This window comes from Pelophylax lessonae, assembly GCF_965119305.1.
Source record: "Pelophylax lessonae genome assembly, chromosome: 11".
In the NCBI taxonomy this organism is placed as follows: domain Eukaryota; kingdom Metazoa; phylum Chordata; class Amphibia; order Anura; family Ranidae; genus Pelophylax; species Pelophylax lessonae.
Window position 1 is genome coordinate 234,364,971 of NC_138778.1, and position 27,693 is coordinate 234,392,663.

The 27,693-nt window shown below is 52.7% G+C and overlaps 1 protein-coding gene across 1 annotated transcript in view; it reads right to left on the bottom strand.

Annotated features, from left to right (window-relative positions):
* The window catches only part of RGS9 (regulator of G protein signaling 9), a 99,260-nt gene that overhangs the window by 53,775 nt on the left and 17,792 nt on the right, over positions 1-27,693 (bottom strand). Inside the window, exons 2-4 of the mRNA XM_082272755.1 lie at positions 16,938-17,034; positions 8,299-8,349; positions 1,540-1,646 (exon numbers count right to left, since the gene is read on the bottom strand). Of these exons, the coding sequence (XP_082128881.1) occupies positions 1,540-1,646; positions 8,299-8,349; positions 16,938-17,034 (255 nt within the window). The remainder of the gene's footprint in view (positions 1-1,539; positions 1,647-8,298; positions 8,350-16,937; positions 17,035-27,693) is intronic.

Consider the following 27,693-nt stretch of genomic DNA (forward strand, 5'->3'; position numbering starts at 1 on the left):
TTTCTGTACACCATCTTCACTTCCTACTCCATCTTCACCCCCTTCCTCTCGTCCTGCGCCCCATCTTCACCTCCTACTCCATCTTCACCCCCTTCCTCTCGTCCTGCGCCCCATCTTCACCCTCTCCATCTTCACCCTCTTCCTCTACTCCTGCACACCATCTTCACTTCCACCTCTTCATCTCCTTCTGTATCCCATCTTCACCTTATACTCCATCTTCATCCCCTTCCTCTCCTCCGGCTACCCAATCTTCATCCTCTTCCTCGCCTCCTACACCCCATCTTCACCTTCTCCTCTATCTTTAATCCCTTCCTCTTCTCCTGCTTCCCAGTCTTATTCCTCTGCACCCAATCTTCACCCCCTTCGTCTCCTCCTGCCCCTGATCTTAACCTTCTCCTCCATCTTCATCTCCTACCTCTCCTCCTGCACTACATCTTCATTCCCTTCATCTCGTCTTGCACTCCATCTTCACCTTCTCCTCCATCTTAATCTCCTTCTGTACCCCATCTTCATCCTCTACTCCTGCTTCCAAATCTTCATCACCTTCCTCTCATCCTGCGCCCCATCTTTACCTTCAGCTTCATCCCCTTCCTCTCCTTCTGCACCCATCTTCACTTCCACCTCCATCTTCATCCCCTTCCTCTTCTCCTGCACCCTATCTTCCCCTTTATCTCCTTCTGTACCCCATCTTCACCTTCTCCTCTATCCTTATCCTCTCCTCCTGCACCCCATCTTCCCCTTTATCTCCTTCTGTACCCCATCTTCACCTTCTCCTCTATCCTTATCCTCTCCTCCTGCACCCCATCTTCACCCACTTCCTCTCCTCCTGCCCCCAATCTTCACCTTCTCCTCTATCGTCATCCCCTACTTCTCCTCTTGCACTACATCTTCATCCCTTTCCTCTCGTCTTACACCCCATCTTTACCTTCTCCTCCATCCTAATCTCCTTCTGTACCCCATCTTCATAATATTCTCCTGCTTCCCAATCTTCCTCTTGTCCTGCGCCCCATCTTCACCTTCATCCCCTTCTTCTCTTCCTGCACCCATCTTCACCTTCTCCTCCATCCTCATCTCTTTCTGTACACCATCTTCACCTCCTACTCCATATTCACCCCCTTCCTCAATTCTTGCACCCCATCTTCACTTCCACCTCCATCTTCATCCTCTTCCTCTTTCCTGCACCCCATCTTCACCTTCATTTCCTTCTGTACCCCCATCTTCACCTTTTTCTCTATCTTCATCTCCTTCCTCTCCTCATGCACCCCATCATGAACTCCTTCCTCTCATGCTGCACCCCATGTTCACGTTGTCCTCCATCTTCACCCTCTCTTTCTCTCATCCTACACCCCATTTTCACCTCATCCTCATCCTCCGTCCATCTTCACCCTCTTCCTATTACCCTCCAGCTCATCTTTGCATCTTTCTCCATCTTCATCCCCTTTTTCTCAACCTGCACCCCATCATCATCCCTTTACCACTCTCCCTTCCCCCGACCCTATGTACATCTTCGCATTATACACCCGCTCTGCACCCCCAGACCTGGAAGCGGTACAGACTGGTGTCTGGTCTCAGGACGAGGTTGGTGGGCTCCTGCAGAGGGTAGATGTAGCCGCATTTCACCATCAGATTGCCCAGATGCTGCCCCTCTGTGGAGAGAAAACAAAGCACAACCAGCGATAACCACATAGAACAGAAGAGTGCTGCCAGGTGTCACCCCCCATATGACAACCAACAGGCAGGAAGGGATCAAGATGACAGGGTAAGTATTACAGTGGGGGTGGGGGGACAGGCAGGGATCAGGATAAAAGGGTAAGTATTAGGGTGGGTGGGGGGCAGCAGAAAGGCAGTGATCAGGATGGGGTGAGTATTGGGGTGAGGGGGGCAGAGATCAGGATGAGAGGGTAAGTATTATGGTGGGGGGCTGGGGAAAGGAAGGGATAAGGATAACAGGGTATGTAATAGGATGGGGGGGGCAGACATTAGGGGGACAGAGTAAGTGTTAGGGTGGGGGGAGAGTGATAAGGATGTCAGGATGACAGGGTAAGCATTAGGGTGGGGCGAGATCAGGATGACAGGGTAAGTATTAGGGTGGGGGGCAGGGGACAGGCAGGGATAAAGGATGAAAGGGTAAGTATTAGGGTGGGGGGGGGGGGCAGGGGAAATTAAGTGATCAGCATGATAGGGTAAGTATTAGGGTGGGGGGCTGGGGAAAGGCAGGGACAGGGTATGTATTAGGGTGGGGGGGGGCAGGGATCAGGGTGACAGAGTAAGTATTAGGGTGGGGGGCTGGGATAAGGATGTCAGGATGATAGGGTAAGTAACCGGGTAGGGGACAGGGATAGGGGCAGGTGGGGTATTAGGGTGGGGGGGGCAGGGATCAGGATGCAGGGTAAGTATAAGAGTGAGGGGGGGGCTGGCAACAGGCAGGGATAAGTATGACAGGGTAAGTATTAGGGTGGGGGGGCAGGGATCAGGAAGACAGGGTAAGTATTAGGGTTGGGGGGGCTGGGGAAAGGCAGGGATCAGGATGACAGGGTATTAGGATGGGGGGGACAGGGTTCCGGATGACAGGATAAGTATTAGGGTGGGGCGTAAGGATCAGGGTGACAGGGTAAGTATTAGGGAGGGGGGGGCTGGGGAAAGGCAGGGATCAGGATGACAGGGTATTAGGATGGGGGGACAGGGCTCCGGATGACAGGATAAGTGTTATGGTGGGGGGGGGGGGTGGTGGATCAGGATGACAGGGTAAGTGTTAGGGTTGGAGGGGGCTGGGGAAAGGCAGGGATCAGGATGACAGAGTATTAGGATGGGGGGACAGGGCTCCGGATGACAGGATAAGTATTAGGGTGAGGGGGGCAGTGATCAGGATGACAGGGTAAGTATTCGGGTGGGGGGGCAGTGATCAGGATGACAGGGTAAGTATTCGGGTGGGGGGCAGGTGACAGGGTATTAGGATGGGGGGACAGGGCTCCGGATGACAGGATAAGTATTAGGGTGAGGGGGGCAGGGATCAGGATGACAGGGTAAGTATTAGGGTGGGGGGGCAGTGATCAGGATGACAGGGTAAGTATTAGGGTGAGGGGGGCAGGGATCAGGATGATATGGTGAGGGGGGCAGGGATCAGGATGACAGGGTAAGTATTAGGTTGGGGGGGGCAGTGATCAGGATGACAGGGTAAGTGTTAGGGTGAGGGGGGCAGTGATCAGGATGACAGGGTAAGTATTAGGGTGAAGGGGCAGTGATCAGGATGACAGGGTAAGTATTAGGGTGAGGGGGGCAGTGATCAGGATGACAGGGTAAGTATTAGGTTGAGGGGGGCAGTGATCAGGATGACAGGGTAAGTATTAGGGTGAGGGGGGCAGTGATCAGGATGACAGGGTAAGTGTTAGGGTGAAGGGGGCAGTGATCAGGATGACAGGGTAAGTATTAGGTTGGGGGGGGGGGGGGCAGTGATCAGGATGACAGGGTAAGTGTTAGGGTGAAGGGGGCAGTGATCAGGATGACAGGGTAAGTATTAGGGTGAGGGGGGCAGTGATCAGGATGACAGGGTAAGTATTAGGGTGGGGGGGGGCAGTGATCAGGATGACAGGGTAAGTATTAGGGTGAGGGGGGCAGTGATCAGGATGACAGGGTAAGTATTAGGGTGAGGGGGGCAGGGATCAGGATGACAGGGTAAGTATTAGGGTGAGGGGGGCAGTGATCAGGATGACATGGTAAGTGTTAGGGTGAAGGGGGCAGTGATCAGGATGACAGGGTAAGTATTAGGTTGGGGGGGGGGGCAGTGATCAGGATGACAGGGTAAGTATTAGGGTGGGGGGGGCAGGGATCAGGATGACAGGGTAAGTATTAGGGTGAAGGGGCAGTGATCAGGATGACAGGGTAAGTGTTAGGGTGAAGGGGGCAGTGATCAGGATGACAGGGTAAGTGTTAGGGTGAAGGGGGCAGTGATCAGGATGACAGGGTAAGTGTTAGGGTGAAGGGGGCAGTGATCAGGATGACAGGGTAAGTGTTAGGTTGAGGGGGGCAGTGATCAGGATGACAGGGTAAGTGTTAGGTGGGGGGGGGCAGTGATCAGGATGACATGGTAAGTGTTAGGGTGAAGGGGGCAGTGATCAGGATGACATGGTAAGTGTTAGGGTGAAGGGGGCAGTGATCAGGATGACAGGGTAAGTATTAGGTTGGGGGGGGGGCAGTGATCAGGATGACAGGGTAAGTATTAGGGTGAGGGGGGCAGTGATCAGGATGACAGGGTAAGTATTAGGTGGGGGGGCAGTGATCAGGATGACAGGGTAAGTATTAGGTGGGGGGGGGCAGTGATCAGGATGACAGGGTAAGTGTTAGGGTGAGGGGGGCAGTGATCAGGATGACATGGTAAGTATTAGGGTGAGGGGGGCAGTGATCAGGATGACAGGGTAAGTATTAGGGTGAGGGGGGCAGTGATCAGGATGACAGGGTAAGTATTAGGGTGAGGGGGGCAGTGATCAGGATGACAGGGTAAGTATTAGGTGGGGGGGGCAGTGATCAGGATGACAGGGTAAGTATTAGGTGGGGGGGGGCAGTGATCAGGATGACAGGGTAAGTGTTAGGGTGAGGGGGGCAGTGATCAGGATGACATGGTAAGTATTAGGGTGAGGGGGGCAGTGATCAGGATGACAGGGTAAGTATTAGGGTGAGGGGGGCAGTGATCAGGATGACAGGGTAAGTATTAGGGTGAGGGGGGCAGTGATCAGGATGACAGGGTAAGTATTAGGTGGGGGGGGCAGTGATCAGGATGACAGGGTAAGTATTAGGTGGGGGGGGGGGCAGTGATCAGGATGACAGGGTAAGTATTAGGTGGGGGGGGCAGTGATCAGGATGACAGGGTAAGTATTAGGGTGGGGGGGCAGTGATCAGGATGACAGGGTAAGTATTAGGGTGAGGGGGGCAGTGATCAGGATGACATGGTAAGTATTAGGGTGAGGGGGGCAGTGATCAGGATGACAGGGTAAGTATTAGGTGGGGGGGGGGGGGCAGTGATCAGGATGACAGGGTAAGTATTAGGTGGGGGGGGCAGTGATCAGGATGACAGGGTAAGTATTAGGTGGGGGGGGGGGGCAGTGATCAGGATGACAGGGTAAGTGTTAGGGTGAGGGGGGCAGTGATCAGGATGACAGGGTAAGTATTAGGTTGGGGGGGGGGGGCAGTGATCAGGATGACAGGGTAAGTATTAGGTGGGGGGGGGGGCAGTGATCAGGATGACAGGGTAAGTATTAGGGTGGGGGGGGCAGTGATCAGGATGACAGGGTAAGTATTCGGGTGGGGGGCAGGTGACAGGGTATTAGGGTGAGGGGGGCAGGGATCAGGATGACAGGGTAAGTGTTAGGGTGAAGGGGGCAGTGATCAGGATGACAGGGTAAGTATTAGGGTGAAGGGGGCAGTGATCAGGATGACAGGGTAAGTAGTCGGGTGGGGGGCAGGTGACAGGGTATTAGGGTGGGGTGGATTGGGAGAACCATTAGTATAGATCAGTAGATAATGGAGTGTCCGGCGGATTCCTGGGATCACCGATCCCCTCGGTTTGGCCATCACACATAATAAGAGATAACAATCCATTAGAAGTGAGGGATGCCATTGGATATCCATATGGAGTAAATCCATGGCGGCAGTAAACATGATGAGAGATGCAATATTCTGTCCTGCAGAGCTGACACTTCACACATGGGTGTCTTTCTGCAGATGAAGGATTATATTCCTCTATGCCAGACACACAGATTCATGATAATCCTTCCACTGGGGGGCGCTGTGAGGTGATGACCAATCAGGAATGTCCTGGCTCTTGGCTCCCTCAGCCTTGAGGCCATCATTTCACGTAATAGAGAAGATGATAAATGCAGCCCCCCCAGGTGGCGGACATCGGCACTACAAAGGCTCCCGGGTAACATGAGCCCAATAAGCGCTCACACAGGGAAGACACGGATCCGCCATGCTAATGAAGAGGCGAGATAATTGGCCATTATACTGGAAATGTCTTCCCGTCACACTGATCATCTCTCCGATGACCTTTGCAATAATTAATGTCACCAGAAAGAAGCAGCTTTGTACCTGGAATAGACTGGCGGAAGAGATCACCATGAAGGGGTCCCAGGCCTGGGGGGGGGGGGGCACAGAGAGGGGGGGAGGGGCCGCAGAGAGGGGGGCCATCACTTTTCTGATAGATCTGCCATGTATGAATCCTCTCTCATTAGGACACAAAACATGACAACAGCAGCACCACTCAAACAATGGCGGAGATTTCCCAAGTCTCTGGTCATTCGCTCACCGCCAGAACCAACGCCAATTTATAATGGCTTTGTTTTGTCTCCAGAGAAATGCTGCGTAAAGTTTATCGCAGGCTCAATGTTCTCTTTGTTGTTTTGGATGGTATATGGGCCCCCAACTGTGCCGCCTGATATCACCAAAGGGCCACACAAAGTTCAGTATATGGAGTACTGGACATAAATGATGATCAGAGACTGGGGACGTGCCACAGGTTAGGTTGGAGACTGGGGACATGCCACAGGTTAGGTTGGAGACTGGGGACGTGCTGCAGGTTAGGTCAGAGACTGGGGACATGCCACAGGTTAGGTCGGAGACTGGGGACGTGCTGCAGGTTAGGTCGGAGACTGGGGACAGGCTGCAGGTTAGGTTGGAGACTGGGGACGTGCTGCAGGTTAGGTCAGAGACTGGGGACATGCCACAGGTTAGGTCGGAGACTGGGGACGTGCTGCAGGTTAGGTCAGAGACTATGGACATGCTGCAGATTAGGTCGAAGACTGGGGACGTGCTGCAGGTTAGGTCGGAGAATGGGGACGTGCTGTAGGTTAGGTCGGAGACAGGCTGCAGCATAGGTTTGGAGACTGGGGACATGCTGCAGGTTAGGTCGGAGAATGGGGACGTACTGCAGGATAGGTCGGAGACATGCTGCAGCATAGGTTTGGAGACTGGGGACAGGCTGCAGGTTAGGTCGGAGACTGGGGACATGCTGCAGATTAGGTCGAAGACTGGGGACGTGCTGCAGGTTAGGTCGGAGAATGGGGACGTGCTGTAGGTTAGGTCGGAGACATGCTGCAGCATAGGTTTGGAGACTGGGGACAGGCTGCAGGTTAGGTCGGAGACTGGGGACAGGCTGCAGGTTAGGTCGGAGAATGGGGACGTGCTGCAGGTTAGGTCGGAGAATGGGAACGTGCTGCAGGTTAGGTCAGAGACTGGGGACATGCCGCAGGTTAGGTCAAAGACTGGGGACATGCCACAGGTTAGGTCAGAGACTGGGGACGTGCCGCAGGTTAGGTCGAAGACTGGGGACGTGCCGCAGGTTAGGTCGGAGATTGGGGACATGCCACAGGTGTGGTCAGAGACTGGGGACGTGCCGCAGGTTAGGTCAGAGATTGGGGACATGCCACAGGTTAGGTCACAGACTGGGGACATGCCGCAGTTTAGGTCAGAGACTGGGGACGTGCCGCAGTTTAGGTCAGAGACTGGGGACGTGCCGCAGTTTAGGTCAGAGACTGGGGACGTGCCGCAGGTTAGGTCAGAGATTGGGGACATGCCACAGGTTAGGTCACAGACTGGGGACATGCCGCAGTTTAGGTCAGAGACTGGGGACGTGCCGCAGTTTAGGTCAGAGACTGGGGACGTGCCGCAGTTTAGGTCAGAGACTGGGGACGTGCCGCAGTTTAGGTCAGAGACTGGGGACGTGCCGCAGTTTAGGTCAGAGACTGGGGACGTGCCGCAGTTTAGGTCAGAGACTGGGGACGTGCCGCAGGTTAGGTTGAAGACTGGGGGCGTTCCGCACACTCAGGCCCCCTCGCCCATCGTCCCGCACGCCCAGGCCCCCTCATCTATTGTGCTGCACGCTCAGGCCCCTCGCCCATCGTCCCGCACGCTCAGGCCCCCTCATCTATTGTGCTGCACGCTCAGGCCCCTCGCCCATCGTCCCGCACGCTCAGGCCCCCTCATCTATTGTGCCGCACGCTCAGGCCCCTCGCCCATCGTCCCGCACGCCCAGGCCCCCTCATCTATTGTGCTGCACGCTCAGGCCCCTCGCCCATCGTCCCGCACGCTCAGGCCCCCTCATCTATTGTGCCGCACGCTCAGGCCCCCTCGTCTATTGTCCTGCGCGCTCAGACCCATCGCCCATCGCGATGATAAATAGGTGAACGATGCGATGTGTGGTCACATAGGAGGGTTATTGGGGTTTCTTACAGCTGAATATACAAAGTCATAAAACATGAAACATTGGTGGAGCGCCACATGGTGGAACATCGAGCGTCCTTCACTCACCTTCATCTCCGATCTGTAACCTCTGAATGAGCCACTCCAGGATATCGTGACCTGTCCAATAAACACACCAATCAGGAGGGATCACCAACACAATTATCTCATCATTCACATCCTCATCAGAAATATGGAGCAGCAAAGGCTGACCGCCCTTCATTGCACGTCATCCCGTGTGCTGGTGGCCAGCCGGGCTGTAAAAGCCGCACTACAAACCCCAGAAGGGACTGACAAGGACTGAAGGGCGCCTGTACCACTATAAATCTACCTGTCAGGATGTTGGGTACCATAGCTCAGTGTATACAGACTTCTTCATAAATAGGGGCTTTGCAGCCAATCAGAAATAATCTTTCATCGCTCTGTACCCCGGGGTGAGATGTGATTGGCTGAGACGAGAGTGGTCTGTCACATGGTGTAATGATCCCCCTACATCTATGTCAGCCCCATCCAATGGGCAGTGTGATAGCAGAGGTCAGACAAGGTCATCTCTATCTGGAGGATTCCAGAAGATGGCGAGATGTTCATCAGCGTCACAAAGACGCAGCGCTGCGATGTGTGTGCGTCAGCCTGCAGATACCCATCACCCCATGTGAAGAGGATTCGCCACTGTTCTGTCCTCTTCCCATCTATGGCAGGGGACATTCCTCCTACACCGAGCGTATCCTGGGGGAGTCTACCGACATATCACCAACATCTGCCATCACCTCCTCCAATACAGCACCACCTCCCCCATTCTCTGCGTTCTCATAGAATAAAGCTGCAACGCACAGCGCTCAGGTCTGGGGATGGCCGATAACCTTCCTGGTAGACCAATGACCAAATTACATGCCACACCCCCGCTACTAAATGACAAATTCCTGGCTGTTGTCATTTAATCTTAACGCAGGAGGTCCCAAGTGACGTCATTGCCCAAATTTGGCGATCCCAGGTGATATCATTGCCCAAATTTGGAAATCCTAGATGAGGTCATTGCCCAAATTTGAGGCTCCCAGGATACGTCATTGCCAAAATTTGGTCATCCTAGGTGACATCATTGCCAAAATTTGGTCATCCCAGGTGATGTCACTGCCAAAATCTGGTGATCCCAGGTGATGTCACTGCCAAAATCTGGTGATCCCAGGTGATGCCATTGCCCAAATTTGGGCATCACAGGTGACGTCATTGCCCAAATTTCGTGATTCCAGGTGACGTCATTGCCCACATTTGGGAATACCAGGTGACATCATTGCCCACATTTGGGCATCCCAGGTGATGTCATTGCCCACATTTGGGCATCCCAGGTGACATCATTGTCCAAATTTGGGGATCTCAGGTGATATCATTGCCCAAATTTGGGGATCCCAGGTGACGTCAATGCCCAAATTTGGAAATCCTAGATGATGTCATTGCCCAAATTTGGGGATCCCAGGATACGTCATTGCCAAAATTTGGTCATCCTAGATGACATCATTGCCAAAATTTGGGCATCCCAGGTGACGTCATTGCCAAAATTTGGTCATCCTAGGTGATGTCATTGTCCATATTTGGGAATCTCAGGTGACGTCTTTACCCAAATTTGAAGATCTTAGGTGACCTCATTGCCCAAATTTGGGGAACTCAGGTGATGTCATTACCAAATTTTGGGGATCCCAGGTGACGTCAATGACCAAATTTGGCAATGCCAAGTGATGTCTTTGCCAAATTTTGTTATTCCCAGGTGACGTCATTAACCAAATTTGGGAATTCCAGGAGACTCTGACCAGATTTGGCAATCCCAGCTGAAGTCCTTGCCGAAACTTGGGGATCCCAGCAGTGTTGATTTCTTCAACTAAAATATTTTTGTCAACTAAATTCACACTATTTTAGTCGAATAAAAGAATTCAGATGACTAAAATATGACTAAAATGACATTTTAGCCAAGAGACTAAAACTAAAACTAAATCAAAAATTGATATAAAAAGTAACGCTCCTCTGCCGGCCATTTCTAAATCAGCAACAAAATTCCATCCAGAGCCGGTAATAATAACACATTAAAGTTTAAACATTGCACCACCGCACACACATAAGTAAGGGCGTCTCCTGAGCTGCTGGACGGGAAACAATTAGGAAAAAAGCTTTTCTTCTATTTTTTCTTAATATTTAATGCTGGTGATAGATTCGGTGATATGAGCGATGACATCACAGCCAAGAGATTACAGTTTTTGAGTTTTTTGTATTTTAAAGTTGCATTTCTGTTTGTCAAAAAGCGATATTTTTGTTTGTTTATGAAACTCGGTTTTATTTATAAAGACGTTTTATATCACAACGGATAAATCTGTGAGTTCAACCCCCAATACCAGAAATAATAACAGATTATTCCATTTTTACTCCAGGAGTATAGAATTCGTTTGGAAATTCTAGAGAAATGTTTAAATAATGCGTTACAATAGACCTAATCCCATTCCATTTGGCACTCTTTACGTCTAGAGGAAAACTGATTTCATCTCCAAATACGGAAAGGTTTCTTCACAGTAAGAGCTGTGAAAATGTGGAATAGACTCCCTCCAGAGGAGGTTCTGGCCAGCTCACTAGATTGCTATAAAAAAATCCTGGATTCTTTCCTGGGTGTACATAATATAAATGGGATTGTATGGTTGGGGTGGGTATAGGATTGTGTATATGGGATTGTATGGTTGGGGTGGGTATAGGATTGTGTATATGGGATTGTATGGTTGGGGCGGGTATAGGATTGTGTATATGGGATTGTATGGTTGGGGAGGGTATAGGATTGTGTATATGGGATTGTATGGTTGGGGCGGGTATAGGATTGTGTATATGGGATTGTATGGTTGGGGAGGGTATAGGATTGTGTATATGGGATTGTATGGTTGGGGCGGGTATAGGATTGTGTATATGGGATTGTATGGTTGGGGTGGGTATAGGATTGTGTATATGGGATTGTATGGTTGGGGCGGGTATAGGATTGTGTATATGGGATTGTATGGTTGGGGTGGGTATAGGATTGTGTATATGGGATTGTATGGTTGGGGCGGGTATAGGATTGTGTATATGGGATTGTATGGTTGGGGAGAGTATAGGATTGTGTATAGGGGATTGTATGGTTGGGGAGGGTATAGGATTTTGTATATGAGATTGTATGGTTGGGGTGGGTATAGGATTGTGTATATGGGATTGTATGGTTGGGGTGGGTATAGGATTGTGTATATGGGATTGTATGGTTGGGGAGGGTATAGGATTGTGTTTATGAGATTGTATGGTTGGGGTGGGTATAGGATTGTGTATATGGGATTGTATGGTTGGGGTGGGTATAGGATTGTGTATATGGGATTGTATGGTTGGGGTGGGTATAGGATTGTGTATATGGGATTGTATGGTTGGGGTGGGTATAGGATTGTGTATATGGGATTGTATGGTTGGGGAGGGTATAGGATTGTGTATATGGGATTGTATGGTTGGGGAGGGTATAGGATTGTGTATATGGGATTGTATGGTTGGGGAGGGTATAGGATTGTGTATATAGGATTGTATGGTTGGGGAGGGTATAGGATTGTGTATATGGGATTGTATGGTTGGGGAGGGTATAGGATTGTGTATATGGGATTGTATGGTGGGGGAGGGTATAGGATTGTGTATAGGGGATTGTATTAGGGCTGGGCGATAAAACGATACCGATATGTATCGCGATAGTGACATTTCCGATAGCAATAAAAGACTTTGAACGATAAGTCCGCTCCGACGGGTTTAAGCTTTAAAAATGGCGCCGCTCGGCGCCCCCACGTCATTGCGCACGCGCCACCACCGCTCGTGTAATTTCGGCTATTCCCGGCCTCTCCCGAGCGGCGGCGGCGGGTGCGCGGTGACATGTATTCACGCGCCGCCGCCGCTCGGGAGAGGCCGGAAATAGCCGAAATTACACGAGCGGTGGCGGCGCGTGCGCAATGACGTGGCGGCGCCATTTTTAAAATGAAGGCGCCTCTGGAACAGGTAAGTGAAACAGCTTCACTACCTGCCATTATGCAGGGCTGCGGGCACACTACAAGGGATGCAATGCTGCGGGCATGGTCTACCTGTACCATGCCCACAGCACTGCATCTCCTGTAGTATGCCCACAACCCCGGATCCTCTTGTACCATGCCAGTACCCTGCATTCTCCTGTCCCATGCCAGTACCCTGCATTCTCCTGTCCCATGCCAGTGCCCTGCATTCTCCTGCACCATGCCAGTGCCCTGCATTCTCCTGCACCATGCCAGTGCCCTGCATTCTCCTGCATCATGCCAGTGCCCTGCATTCTCCTGTCCCATGCCAGTACCCTGCATTCTCCTGTCCCATGCCAGTACCCTGCATTCTCCTGTCCCATGCCAGTGCCCTGCATTCTCCTGCACCATGCCAGTGCCCTGCATTCTCCTGTCCCATGCCAGTGCCCTGCATTCTCCTGCACCATGCCAGTGCCCTGCATTCTCCTGCACCATGCCAGTGCCCTGCATTCTCCTGCACCATGCCAGTGCCCTGCATTCTCCTGCACCATGCCAGTGCCCTGCATTCTCCTGTACCATGCCAGTACCCTGCATTCTCCTGTACCATGCCAGTACCCTGCATTCTCCTGTACCATGCCCGCCGCCCTGCATTCTCACCCTAGGGTCCTTATTTTAAATGGGTAATAAAATATATCAATAATTATCGATATCGACCGATATGAAACACTGATATCGTGATACAGTTTTCAGCCATATCGCCCAGCCCTAGATTGTATGGTTGGGGTGGGTATACGATTGTGTATATGGGATTGTATGGTTGGGGTGGGTATAGGATTGTGTATATGGGATTGTATGGTTGGGGCGGGTATAGGATTGTGTATATGGGATTGTATGGTTGGGGAGGGTATAGGATTGTGTATATGGGATTGTATGGTTAGGGAGGGTATAGGATTGTGTATATGGGATTGTATGGTTGGGGCGGGTATAGGATTGTGTATATGGGATTGTATGGTTGGGGTGGGTATAGGATTGTGTATATGGGATTGTATGGTTGGGGAGGGTATAGGATTGTGCATATGGGATTGTATGGTTGGGGTGGGTATAGGATTGTGTATATGCGATTGTATGGTTGGGGCGGGTATAGGATTGTGTATATGGGATTGTATGGTTGGGGAGGGTATAGGATTGTGTATATGGGATTGTATGGTTGGGGAGGGTATAGGATTGTGTATATGGGATTGTATGGTTGGGGAGGGTATAGGATTGTGTATATGGGATTGTATGGTTGGGGCGGGTATAGGATTGTGTATATGGGATTGTATGGTTGGGGAGGGTATAGGATTGTGTATATGGGATTGTATGGTTGGGGCGGGTATAGGATTGTGTATATGGGATTGTATGGTTGGGGTGGGTATAGGATTGTGTATATGGGATTGTATGGTTGGGGAGGGTATAGGATTGTGCATATGGGATTGTATGGTTGGGGTGGGTATAGGATTGTGTATATGGGATTGTATGGTTGGGGTGGGTATACGATTGTGTATATTGGATTGTATGGTTGGGGTGGGTATAGGATTGTGTATATGGGATTGTATGGTTGGGGAGGGTATAGGATTGTGTATATGGGATTGTATGGTTGGGGAGGGTATAGGATTGTGTATATGGGATTGTATGGTTGGGGTGGGTATAGGATTGTGTATATGGGATTGTATGGTTGGGGAGGGTATAGGATTGTGTATATGGGATTGTATGGTTGGGGCGGGTATAGGATTGTGTATATGGGATTGTATGGTTGGGGAGGGTATAGGATGGTGTATATGGGATTGTATGGTTGGGGCGGGTATAGGATTGTGTATATGGGATTGTATGGTTGGGGAGGGTATAGGATTGTGTATATGGGATTGTATGGTTGGGGCGGGTATAGGATTGTGTATATGGGATTGTATGGTTGGGGAAGGTATAGGATGGTGTATATGGGATTGTATGGTTGGGGCGGGTATAGGATTGTGTATATGGGATTGTATGGTTGGGGTGGGTATAGGATTGTGTATATGGGATTGTATGGTTGGGGAGGGTATAGGATGGTGTATATGGGATTGTATGGTTGGGGCGGGTATAGGATTGTGTATATGGGATTGTATGGTTGGGGAGGGTATAGGATTGTGTATATGGGATTGTATGGTTGGGGCGGGTATAGGATTGTGTATATGGGATTGTATGGTTGGGGAAGGTATAGGATGGTGTATATGGGATTGTATGGTTGGGGCGGGTATAGGATTGTGTATATGGGATTGTATGGTTGGGGTGGGTATAGGACTGTGTATATGGGATTGTATGGTTGGGGAGGGTATAGGATGGTGTATATGGGATTGTATGGTTGGGGCGGGTATAGGATTGTGTATATGGGATTGTATGGTTGGGGTGGGTATAGGATTGTGTATATGGGATTGTATGGTTGGGGCGGGTATAGGATTGTGTATATATTATTGTATGGTTGGGGAGGGTATAGGATTGTGTATATGGGATTGTATGGTTGGGGAGGGTATAGGATGGTGTATATGGGATTGTATGGTTGGGGTGGGTATAGGATTGTGTATAGGGGATTGTATGGTTGGGGCGGGTATAGGATTGTGTATATGGGATTGTATGGTTGGGGTGGGTATAGGATTGTGTATATGGGATTGTATGGTTGGGGCGGGTATAGGATTGTGTATATATTATTGTATGGTTGGGGAGGGTATAGGATTGTATGGTTGGGGTGGGTATAGGATTGTGTATATGGGATTGTATGGTTGGGGCGGGTATAGGATTGTGTATATGGGATTGTATGGTTGGGGCGGGTATAGGATTGTGTATATATTATTGTATGGTTGGGGAGGGTATAGGATGGTGTATATGGGATTGTATGGTTGGGGAGGGTATAGGATGGTGTATATGGGATTGTATGGTTGGGGAGGGTATAGGATGGTGTATATGGGATTGTATGGTTGGGGCGGGTATAGGATTGTGTATATGGGATTGTATGGTTGGGGTGGGTATAGGATTGTGTATATGGGATTGTATGGTTGGGGAGGGTATAGGATTGTGTATATGGGATTGTATGGTTGGGGAGGGTATAGGATTGTGTATATGGGATTGTATGGTTGGGAGGGTATAGGATTGTGTATATGGGATTGTATGGTTGGGAGGGTATAGGATTGTGTATATGGGATTGTATGGTTGGGGAGGGTATAGGATTGTGCATATGGGATTGTATGGTTGGGGAGGGTATAGGATTGTGTATATAGGATTGTATGGTTGGGGTGGGTATAGGATTGTGTATATGGGATTGTATGGTTGGGGCGGGTATAGGATTGTGTATATGGGATTGTATGGTTGGGGCGGGTATAAGATTGTGTATATGGGATTGTATGGTTGGGGTGGGTATACGATTGTGTATATGGGATTGTATGGTTGGGGTGGGTATAGGATTGTGTATATGGGATTGTATGGTTGGGGAGGGTATAGGATTGTGTATATGGGATTGTATGGTTGGGGTGGGTATAGGATTGTGTATATGGGATTGTATGGTTGGGGTGGGTATAGGATTGTGTATATGGGATTGTATGGTTGGGGTGGGTATAGGATTGTGTATATGGGATTGTATGGTTGGGGAGGGTATAGGATTGTGTATATGGGATTGTATGGTTGGGGTGGGTATAGGATTGTGTATATGGGATTGTATGGTTGGGGTGGGTATACGATTGTGTATATGGGATTGTATGGTTGGGGTGGGTATACGATTGTGTATATGGGATTGTATGGTTGGGGAGGGTATAGGATTGTGTATATGGGATTGTATGGTTGGGGTGGGTATAGGATTGTGTATATGGGATTGTATGGTTGGGGTGGGTATAGGATTGTGTATATGGGATTGTATGGTTGGGGTGGGTATAGGATTGTGTATATGGGATTGTATGGTTGGGGTGGGTATAGGATTGTGTATATGGTATTGTATGGTTGGGGCGGGTATAGGATTGTGTATATGGGATTGTATGGTTGGGTTTTCTTTACTGTTTTTTGTTTTTTATTGATTGAACTGGATGGATTTGTGTCTTCTTTCAACCTAACTATGTAAACATAATTTGTAGTTGACTAAAATGTACAGGAGATTTTAGTCGACCAAAATATGACTAAACCTAAAACAATTCAGATGACTAGAATTTGACTAAAACTAAAATGTAATTTTAGTTAAAAGACTATAACTAAAACTAAATTGAAATTTGCTGCCAAAATTACCACTGGATCCCTGGTGACATCATTGTCCAAATTTGGCAATCTCAGGTGACGTCATTGTCCAAATTTGGGGATCCCCAAATTTATGGTCGGCTGCAAATTTATCGGAATCTGTCATTTAGTAATGGGAGTGTGGCCTGTACAGATTGGTGGGCCACGGGTCATCATGATTGAGATGGATTACACCAATGAATGCCTTGAAATCTCACCATTGTGGGAGGGGCGGAGACACAAACTACTGCAGGAAACCCCACCATTGTGGGAGGGGCGGAGACACAAAATAATGTGGGGAAACCTCAGTGTTGTGGGAGGGGCGGAGACTTGTGTGAAGAATTAGTTTGGAGTAGATTTGGTTTTTAGAACGTAATTTCTTAGCAGTAGCAGAAATCCGGATTATGCGGCAAACATGCGACTTACCTGTGATTGCATGAGGGATGGTGGTGATCATCAGGCGCTGGGTGTGAGTCTTTATTCCCAACTCCACATCCTGCATCTCCAACAATAACGCCTCAATCTGGAAGACACACAAAATGGCCAGTCAGTATGTGTGGTGACATTGGTGGCAGCTCAGCCCCCCCCCCCCCCGTAGTTGGTGTCATTGGTGGCAGCTCAGCCCCCCCCCCGTAGTTTGTGTCATTGGTGGCAGCTCAGCCCCCCCCCCCCCCCCGTAGTTGGTGTCATTGGTGGCAGCTCAGCCCCCCCCCCCCCGTAGTTTGTGTCATTGGTGGCAGCTCAGCCCCCCCCGTAGTTTGTGTCATTGGTGGCAGCTCAGCCCCCCCGTAGTTTGTGTCATTGGTGGCAGCTCAGCCCCCCCCGTAGTTGGTGTCATTGGTGGCAGCTCAGCCCCCCCTTTGGTTGGGTGTCATTGGTGGCAGCTCAGCCCCCCCTGTAGTTGGGTGTCATTGGTGGCAGCTCAGCCCCCCCCCCCCGTAGTTTGTGTCATTGGTGGCAGCTCAGCCCCCCCCCCCCGTAGTTTGTGACATTGGTGGCAGCTCAGCCCCCCCTGTAGTTGGGTGTCATTGGTGGCAGCTCAGCCCCCCCCCCCCGTAGTTTGTGTCATTGGTGGCAGCTCAGCCCCCCCCCCCCCGTAGTTTGTGTCATTGGTGGCAGCTCAGCCCCCCCCCCGTAGTTTGTGACATTGGTGGCAGCTCAGCCCCCCCTGTAGTTGGGTGTCATTGGTGGCAGCTCAGCCCCCACCCCCCCGTAGTTTGTGTCATTGGTGGCAGCTCAGCCCCCCCCCCCGTAGTTTGTGACATTGGTGGCAGCTCAGCCCCCCCTGTAGTTGGGTGTCATTGGTGGCAGCTCAGCCCCCCCCCCCCCGTAGTTTGTGTCATTGGTGGCAGCTCAGCCCTCCCTGTTGTCGGTGTCCCCGGGCTCTCCTCGCCAAAACTTCTCTAGTGCTGCACCTCCTCTTTGGAAATCCCTACCACCCATTCTCATCCCTAGGATTGTAGTAATACTGTGCCTCCTCCATGGAACTTCTTACCCCCCCCCCCCCCTATCCTTATCTCCAGGATTTCTCTAGTGCTGCGCCCCTCTATGGAACTCCTTACTACCCACTCTCCTCCCCAGATCTTCTCTAGTGCTGCACCCGCCCCCCCCCCCCCCCCCCATGGAGTTCTTAGTACTCATTCTCATCCCCAGGACTTCTATAGTACTGCACCCCCTCCAAGGAACTTCTTACACCCCCCATCCTCATCTCCAGGACTTCTTTAGAGCTGAACCCCCACCCTCATCTCCAGGACTACCCACCCTCCTTGCCAGGGCTTTTCTAGTGCGGCACCTCCTCTATGGGTTTCCTTAATACCCATTCTCATCCCTAGGAATTTAGTAGCGCTGTGCCTCCTCCAAGGAACTTCTTACCCCCCATTCCTTATCTCCAAGATTTCTCTAGTGCTGCACCCCCCTATGGAATTCCTTACTACTCATTCTCATCCCCAGGACTTCTATAGTACTGTACCCCCTCCATGAAACCTGTTACTCCTCACCCCATCTTTATCCCCAGGACTTTTCTAGAGCTACACCCCCCCCCCCCCCCCATGGAACTCCTTACTACCAACTCTCCTTGCCAGGACTTGTAGTTCCTCCTTACTACTCATTCTCATCCCCAGGACTTCTATAGTACTGCACCCCCTCCACGGAACCACCCCCCCCCCCATCCTCATCTCCAGGACTTCTCTAGGGTTGCACCCCCCCATGAAACTTCTTACTACTAGCTCCCCTTACCAGGTCTTCTCTAGTGTTGTACTTCCTCTATGAACTTTCTAACCCCCCATTCTCTTCTCCAGGACTTCTCTAGTGCTGCACCCCCCTATGGAACTCCTCACATGCTGTTACATTGTTACATTGCACAGGTGTTGGCATTTTTCTCATGTTTTTGATCTTTGCATGTCAGCAAACACTTTATGAACTGCATTCAGTGAGGGGAATTTCCTTTCATCTGATTGGTTGGTGTGATTAATAAATAAATCACCCGGAGGTGGGGATGCGAGTTACAGATGCGGAATAGCACAGGGAAGGTCTCCGGCGCTCCTCCGCAGAGCCGAACGTCTGGAAAATTCGGCCTCCATTAAAATTCAATAAAATTTGATGTAAAAAATTAAAAAGTACAGAAAGCGTCTGTGCCGGAGTGCTGACCCCCCCCCCCCCCCCGGAGCGCTGACCCCCCCGGAGCGCAGAGAGTGGAGGGTGATGTATAATTCACGCTCCCTTCACACCTAACCCACTTCTGAGCGCAGACCGCTGAGCGCCACTGAGGGGGCGGAATCCTCCGAAAGGGCAAGACGGCGTCTGCACTCCACATCCAGGCTGAGCTGTCAGGAGGGGGGGGGGGGGGGGGATTTCATTGTTTGCCATTTACAATACACAAGAAGGTCATTAATGGCAGAGCGGGCCAGGCACAGCGACCATACAGGGGTGTCTGGGGGGGGGGTCTATTCTATACAGGGGCGTCGGTGGGTCCATACAGGGGCGTCTGGGGGGGTCCATACAGGGGTGTCTGGGGGGGGTCCATACAGGGGTGTCTGGGGGGTCCATACAGGGGTGTCTGGGGGGGGTCCATACAGGGGCGTCTGGGGGGTCCATACAGGGGTGTCTGGGGGGGGTCCATACAGGGGTGTCTGGGGGGGGTCCATACAGGGGTGTCTGGGGGGGGTCCATACAGGGGCGTCTGGGGGGTCCATACAGGGGTGTCTGGGGGGGGTCCATACAGGGGTGTCTGGGGGGGGATCCATACAGGGGCGTCTGGGGGGTCCATACAGGGGCATCTGGGGGGGGGGGGGGTCTATTCTATACAGGGGCGTCGGTGGGTCCATACAGGGGCGTCTGGGGGGGTCCATACAGGGGTGTCGGGGGGGGTCCATACAGGGGTGTCTGGGGGGGGATCCATACAGGGGCGTCTGGGGGGTCCATACAGGGGTGTCTGGGGGGGTCCATACAGGGGTGTCTGGGGGGGAATCCATACAGGGGCGTCTGGGGGGTCCATACAGGGGTGTCTGGGGGGGGTCCATACAGGGGTGTCTGGGGGGGGGATCCATACAGGGGCGTCTGGGGGGTCCATACAGGGGTGTCTGGGGGGGGTCCATACAGGGGTGTCTGGGGGGGGTCCATACAGGGGTGTCTGGGGGGGGATCCATACAGGGGTGTCTGGGGGGGGTCCATACAGGGGCGTCTGGGGGGTCCATACAGGGGTGTCTGGGGGGGGGTCCATACAGGGGTGTCTGGGGGGGGATCCATACAGGGGCGTCTGGGGGGTCCATACAGGGGCATCTGGGGGGGGGGGGTCTATTCTATACAGGGGCGTCGGTGGGTCCATACAGGGGCGTCTGGGGGGGTCCATACAGGGGTGTCTGGGGGGGGTCCATACAGGGGTGTCTGGGGGGGGATCCATACAGGGGCGTCTGGGGGGTCCATACAGGGGTGTCTGGGGGGGTCCATACAGGGGTGTCTGGGGGGGAATCCATACAGGGGCGTCTGGGGGGTCCATACAGGGGTGTCTGGGGGGGGGTCCATACAGGGGTGTCTGGGGGGGGGGTCCATACAGGGGTGTCTGGGGGGGGGTCCATACAGGGGTGTCTGGGGGGGGGTCCATACAGGGGCGTCTGGGGGGTCCATACAGGGGCGTCTGGGGGGTCCATACAGGGGTGTCTGGGGGGGGTCCATACAGGGGTGTCTGGGGGGGGTCCATACAGGGGTGTCTGGGGGGGGATCCATACAGGGGTGTCTGGGGGGGGTCCATACAGGGGCGTCTGGGGGGTCCATACAGGGGTGTCTGGGGGGGGTCCATACAGGGGTGTCTGGGGGGGGATCCATACAGGGGCGTCTGGGGGGTCCATACAGGGGCATCTGGGGGGGGGGGTCTATTCTATACAGGGGCGTCGGTGGGTCCATACAGGGGCGTCTGGGGGGGTCCATACAGGGGTGTCTGGGGGGGTCCATACAGGGGTGTCTGGGGGGGGATCCATACAGGGGCGTCTGGGGGGTCCATACAGGGGTGTCTGGGGGGGGTCCATACAGGGGTGTCTGGGGGGGAATCCATACAGGGGCGTCTGGGGGGTCCATACAGGGGCGTCTGGGGGGTCCATACAGGGGTGTCTGGGGGGGGTCCATACAGGGGTGTCTGGGGGGGATCCATACAGGGGCGTCTGGGGGGGATCCATACAGGGGCGTCTGGGGGGTCCATACAGGGGTGTCTGGGGGGGGTCCATACAGGGGTGTCTGGGGGGGGTCCATACAGGGGTGTCTGGGGGGGGTCACAGATTATATAGAAGACCATCTGACACCAACGTCTTATTATTGGCCAGCACACCTTCTATTAATGGGGGAGGAGAAGACAATCAGATTGTATATATTATATATACTCTATACACTCAGAGAAAAGGAACCCGCATACAATCCCATCTCCTGGCAGGAACACGCCCACCGGGGCAGAGGAATTCCCACTCAGACTGATCACATGACATCACCGTACTGCCAACTGTCACCACATTGGCTCAGACTGATCACATATCAGCGTCTATTCTATTGGCTCGGAGCGGTCAGCTGACACAATTCTCTGTGTACAAGCAGCTGTTTTTATTATTAATATAAAACACATAACAATTAAGATAGGCGGGGTTGTAATATAGTAACATCTTCTCTCCTTGTCACTCCGCTCTCTCCTCCTATCAGCGTGATGTCATCTCCCCGTCACTTTCGCTCTCTCCTCCTATCAGTGTGATGTCATCTCCCCGTTACTCTACTCTCTCCTCCTATCAGTGTGATGTCATCTCCCCGTCACTCCGTTCTCTCCTCCTATCAGTGTGATGTCATCTCCCCGTCACTCCGCCCTCTCCTCCTATCAGTGTGATGTCATCTCCCCGTCACTCCGTTCTCTCCTCCTATCAGTGTGATGTCATCTCCCCATCACTCCGTTCTCTCCTCCTATCAGTGTGATGTCAATTCCCCGTCACTCCGCTCTCTCCTTCTATCAGTGTGAATTCATCTTCCCATCACTCTGCTCTCTCTTCCTATCAGTGTGCTGTCATCTTCCCATCACTCCGCTCTCTCCTACTATCAGTGTGAGGTCATCTCCCCATCACTCCGCTCTCTCCTTCTATCAGTGTGATGTCATCTCCCCGTCACTCCGCTCTCTCCTCCTATCAGTGTGAAGTCATCCCCCCCCCCCAAGGCACTTCTCTCCAGATGTGACAGGTGAGGTTCTTAGGACTCCAGGTGGTAGCACATCAATGGCTCCAGGGAGATCTGGATGCCATGGCCTGCTCTGGGAGATCTGGATGGCACGGCCTGCTCTGGTAGATCTGGATGCCATGGCCTGCTCTGGTAGATCTGGATGCCATGGCCTGCTCTGGGAGATCTGGACGACATGGCCTGCTCTGGGAGATCTGGACGACATGGCCTGCTCTGGGAGATCTGGACGACATGGCCTGCTCTGGGAGATCTGGATGGCATGGCCTGCTCTGCGGAGATCTGGATGGCATGGCCTGCTCTGGTAGATCTAGATGGCATGGCCGGCTCGGGCAGATCTGGATGGCATGGCCTGCTCGGGCAGATCTGGATGGCATGGCCTGCTCGGGGAGATCTGGACGACATGGCCGGCTCGGGCAGATCTGGACGACATGGCCGGCTCGGGCAGATCTGGATGGCATGGCCTGCTCTGGGTATTGATCACAATGTATCTTGGCTCTGCTCGTGTTGCTGCCAGCTCTTCCTTATAAGGTCCTGGTGGTGCAGAGTGCCGACATCTGCTCAGTGTTCCCTCACCGCCAGAGAGCATTGTGGGTGATCGGCCGCCTCCTTCACAACACGAGTGGTCACCGATCAGCCAGAACATTATGACCACCCATCTAATATTGGGTACCACCATGGACCCCAATAGACCTGTGAAGGTTCGCTGTGGTATCTGCCACCAAGACGTCACTAGCTGATCCCTTACATCATGTAAGTTGTGAGGTCCCCATGGATTGGACCTGATTTTCCAGCACATCTCACAGATCCTCAATTGGATTGAGAACTGGAGAATTTGGAGGCCAAGTCAACACCTCAACTCACTATTGTGTTCCTCAAATCATTCTTGAATTCATCAGACCAGGCCACCTTCTTCCATGCCTCTTCTTCTGCTTTCAACTTCAGGGACAACATGTTCACTTGCTGCCTAATATATCCCACCCACTTCATGTGTCATTGTCACCAGATAATCCATGTTATTCACTTCCCCCGTCAGTGGTCATAATGTTCTGGCTGGTCGGTGGAGATTGTATTGGCACAGTCTATGGGGTCCGGTCTGCCCACCGAAAATAGATATTCCAGTTATGGGGGGAGGACTCTGGCACAGAGCTCCCAGCTCCGCCCCAATGTGGCCAGGGAGTCTCAATTCCCCCGGGGCTGGTGGATTTAGGTTTCTCTCCCCTGTGATTGGCTGCAATTAGGACGGGTTTGCTGATGACATGTGAGAGAGCAGACAGTAATGCGCGGCCGACGTACACACCCGACCCCCGACGTACACACCTGACCCCCGACGCAACCCCGACGTACACACCTGACCCCCGACGTACACACCTGACCCCCGACGTACACACCCGACCCCCGACGCACCCCCGACGTACACACCTGACCCCCGACGTACACACCCGACCCCCCGGCGCAACCCCGACGTACACACCTGACCCCCGACGCAACCCCGACGTACACACCTGACCCCCGACGCAACCCCGACGTACACACCTGACCCCCGACGTACACACCTGACCCCCGACGTACACACCTGACCCCCGGCGCAACCCCGACGTACACACCTGACCCCCGGCGCAACCCCGACGTACACACCTGACCCCCGACGTACACACCTGACCCCCGACGCAACCCCGACGTACACACCTGACCCCCGACGTACACACCTGACCCCCGACGTACACACCTGACCCCCGGCGCAACCCCGACGTACACACCTGACCCCCGGCGCAACCCCGACGTACACACCTGACCCCCGACGTACACACCTGACCCCCGGCGCAACCCCGACGTACACACCTGACCCCCGGCGCAAGCCCCACCCAAACACCTGACCCCCGGCACAACCCCGGCGTACACACCTGACCCCCGGCGCAACCCCGACGTACACACCTGACCCCCGGCGCAACCCCGACGTACACACCTGACCCCCGACGTACACACCTGACCCCCGACGCAACCCCGACGTACACACCTGACCCCCGACGTACACACCTGACCCCCGACGTACACACCTGACCCCCGGCGCAACCCCAACGTACACACCTGACCCCCGGCGCAACCCCGACGTACACACCTGACCCCCGACGTACACACCTGACCCCCGACGTACACACCTGACCCCCGGCGCAACCCCGACGTACACACCTGACCCCCGGCGCAAGCCCCACCCAAACACCTGACCCCCGGCACAACCCCGGCGTACACACCTGACCCCCGGCGCAACCCCGACGTACACACCTGACCCCCGGCGCAACCCCGACGTACACACCTGACCCCCGGCGCAACCCCGACGTACACACCTGACCCCCGGCGCAACCCCGACGTACACACCTGACCCCCGGCGCAAGCCCCACCCAAACACCTGACCCCCGGCACAACCCCGGCGTACACACCTGACCCCCGGCGCAACCCCGACGTACACACCTGACCCCCGGCACAAGCCCGACGTACACACCTGACCCCCGGCACAACCCCGACGTACACACCTGACCCCCGGCACAAGCCCAACCCACACACCTGACCCCCGGCACAACCCCGACCCACACACCTGACCCCCGGCGCAACCCCGATGTACACACCTGACCCTCAGTGACACCCATGCACATACCTGACCCTTAGCGCACCCCTGCGCACCCTAGACCCTCAGCGTACTCCGATACACAATGCACACACGGGACCCCTCAGCACACCCCTGACCATCAGCACACTCTGACACACACCCCCGACCATCAGTACACCCCCAACCATCAGCGCACCCCCAAAGCACACCCCCGACCATCAGCACACTCTGACACACACCCCCGACCATCAGTACACCCCCAACCATCAGCGCACCCCCAAAGCACACCCCCGACCATCAGCACACTCTGACGCACACAATATAAAGCACCGGACACTACATAGGTCAGAACATTTTCTTTGGTGGTGTGTTGAGGGCCTATAGTAAGCATACCGGCTCATACAACGCAAACTGACACCACAAAACACCATCCATGTATATAGTGAATGGGCCCCCAGGGTAGCGAGTGGCCCCCAGGGTTTATTATCACCATCACATGCGCTGTGAGATGCTTCCACATGAGTTGCCCATTCTGCAAGGTGCCAACCTTCATTATAGGGCTTGACAATGACAGCGCAGGAGAAGACAGGGCAAAAGGTACAAAACGTATAAAAAATAAACGTCACTGAGAGAGAATGAGCCGATGGCGGTTCTATGAATGTTTGGTGTTGGGAGTCTTTCTAAGCCCAGAGATGAGGTTGGTTTTGGGGCAGCAGTAGGTGGCAGGTTCTGGGTTGGACCATTTGAGTGAGTTGATGGCTTCTGAGTATTTGGTGTTGGGGGTCTCACTAAGCCCACAGATGAAGCCAGGAGCTGGGGCTGCATTAAGAGTTGGGTGCTGGGCCAGACTACATAGGTGAGCTGACTGCGTCTCCGAGTATTTGGCCAGTATCATGGCTGCAGTAGATGGTGGGTGCTGAGCTTATGACATCTCTGTGTAGTAGTTGGTGTTGCAGCCCACAGATGAGCCCAGTAGTAGGGAACCAGTAACTAGCGGGTGCTGCACCGGATCAGTTAGGTGAGCTGGTGGCATCTGTGAGTAGTTGCTGTTGGGGTCTCTCTAAGCCCAGAGATGAGGCTGGTATTGCAGCTGTAGTAGGTGGCAGGTTCTGGGTCAAACCATATGAGTGAGTTGATGGTGTCTCTAAATATTTAGTGGTGGGGTATTTAAGCCCACAGAAAAGGCTGGTATCATGGCTGCAGTAAGAGGTGGGTGTTGGGTCAGACCACATAGGTGAGCTGATGAGATCTTGGAGTATTTGGTGTTGGGGATGATCTAAGCATAGAGATGAGGCCAGTGGTGGTTCTACAGTAAGCAGAAAGTGCTGGGCTGGATCATTTTAATTAACCAATGGAATAAGTATCTGGTGTTGAGGTTTCTCTAAGCCCAGAGATGAGGTTGGTATTGAGGCTGCAGTAAGTGGTGGGTTCTTGATCGGACCAGTTGGGAGAGTTGACTGCGTCTCTGAGTATTTGGTGTTGGTTGTAGTCTCTAATCCAGCAGATGAGGCCGACAGTGGTTCTACAGTACGTGGCAAGTGCTGGACCAGATCATCTCGCCTCGGTGAGCCAATGGTGTCTCGGAGTATTTAGTGTTAGGGTCTTTAAGCCCACAGAAAAGAATGAATGTTATCTTGGCTGTGATAAGAGGCGAGTGCTGGGCCAGACAATGTAAGTGAGCTGATGGCATCTCTTTGTATTTGGTGTTGGGGTATATCTAAGCATAGAGATGAGGCCAGTATTATGGTTGCAGGTAATGGCAGGTGCTGAGCTAGACTATTTAGGTGAGCTGATGGCATCTCCTTGTATTTGGTGTTGGGGTATCTCTAAGACCAGAGATGAGGTCAGTTAGCAGGACAGCAGTAAAGTAAGTGGCAGGTGCTGGGCTGGACCAGTTAGGAAAGCTGATGGTATCTCTAAATAATTAGTGTTGGGGTCTCTCTAAGCCCAAGGAGCAAGCTGGGATCATTGCTGCAGTTGGTGGTGGATGCAGAGTTGGACCATTTTAGGTGAGCTGATGGCATCTCTGGGTATTTGGTGTTGGGACCTCTCTAATACCAAAGAAAAGGCCAGTATCATAGTGGCAGTAGGAAGTGGTAGCTGGGCTAGACCACATAAATGAGCTGATGGCATCTCCTTGTATTTGGTGTTGGGGTCTGCCCACAGAGGAGGCCAGTATCATGCCTGCGTTGGGTGGTGGGCCATATGAGGTGAGCTGATTGCATCTCTCAGTATTTGGCATTGGGGTCTCTCTAAGCCCCCAGATGAGGAGGTTAGCGGGACCGTAGTAACTGATGGTTGCTGGGCTGGACCAGCTAGGTTAGACAGGTAGTGGGACAAGCCCCTAATTCACCTGTAAAGTGTACCTGTGGTGGGATAAAACTATACAAACTTCCACTGGGAGGTCATAGTGGGACCCGCAGGTGATGAGAAGTATGGCCCATTGTCCTGAACAGCCCAAGAGCCAATCCCAGCCAGGACTCTTCAGGATCTCCTCAATATTTCTACCTTTCCCGAGAAAGGCCACTAGAAATATTCAGTGTCCCCCAACAACCAATCACAAATCACCGTCTATCGTCCTGACTGCTGGACACCAATGAGAAGTTCAGCCCAATTGGTGGCCTTTAGGTAGCTGCGCTGCACATAGCTCAAAAAAACACACCCCCTCCCTCCCCACACACACACACATATGCGCACACACACCCACACACACACATGCACAAACACACACATGCACACACACACACCTGCACAAACACACCCACATACACACACACACACACACACACACATGCACACACACACACACACACACACACACACGCACACACATGCACACACACACACACACCTCAATTAGTAAATGCTGAAGAACATGGTGGA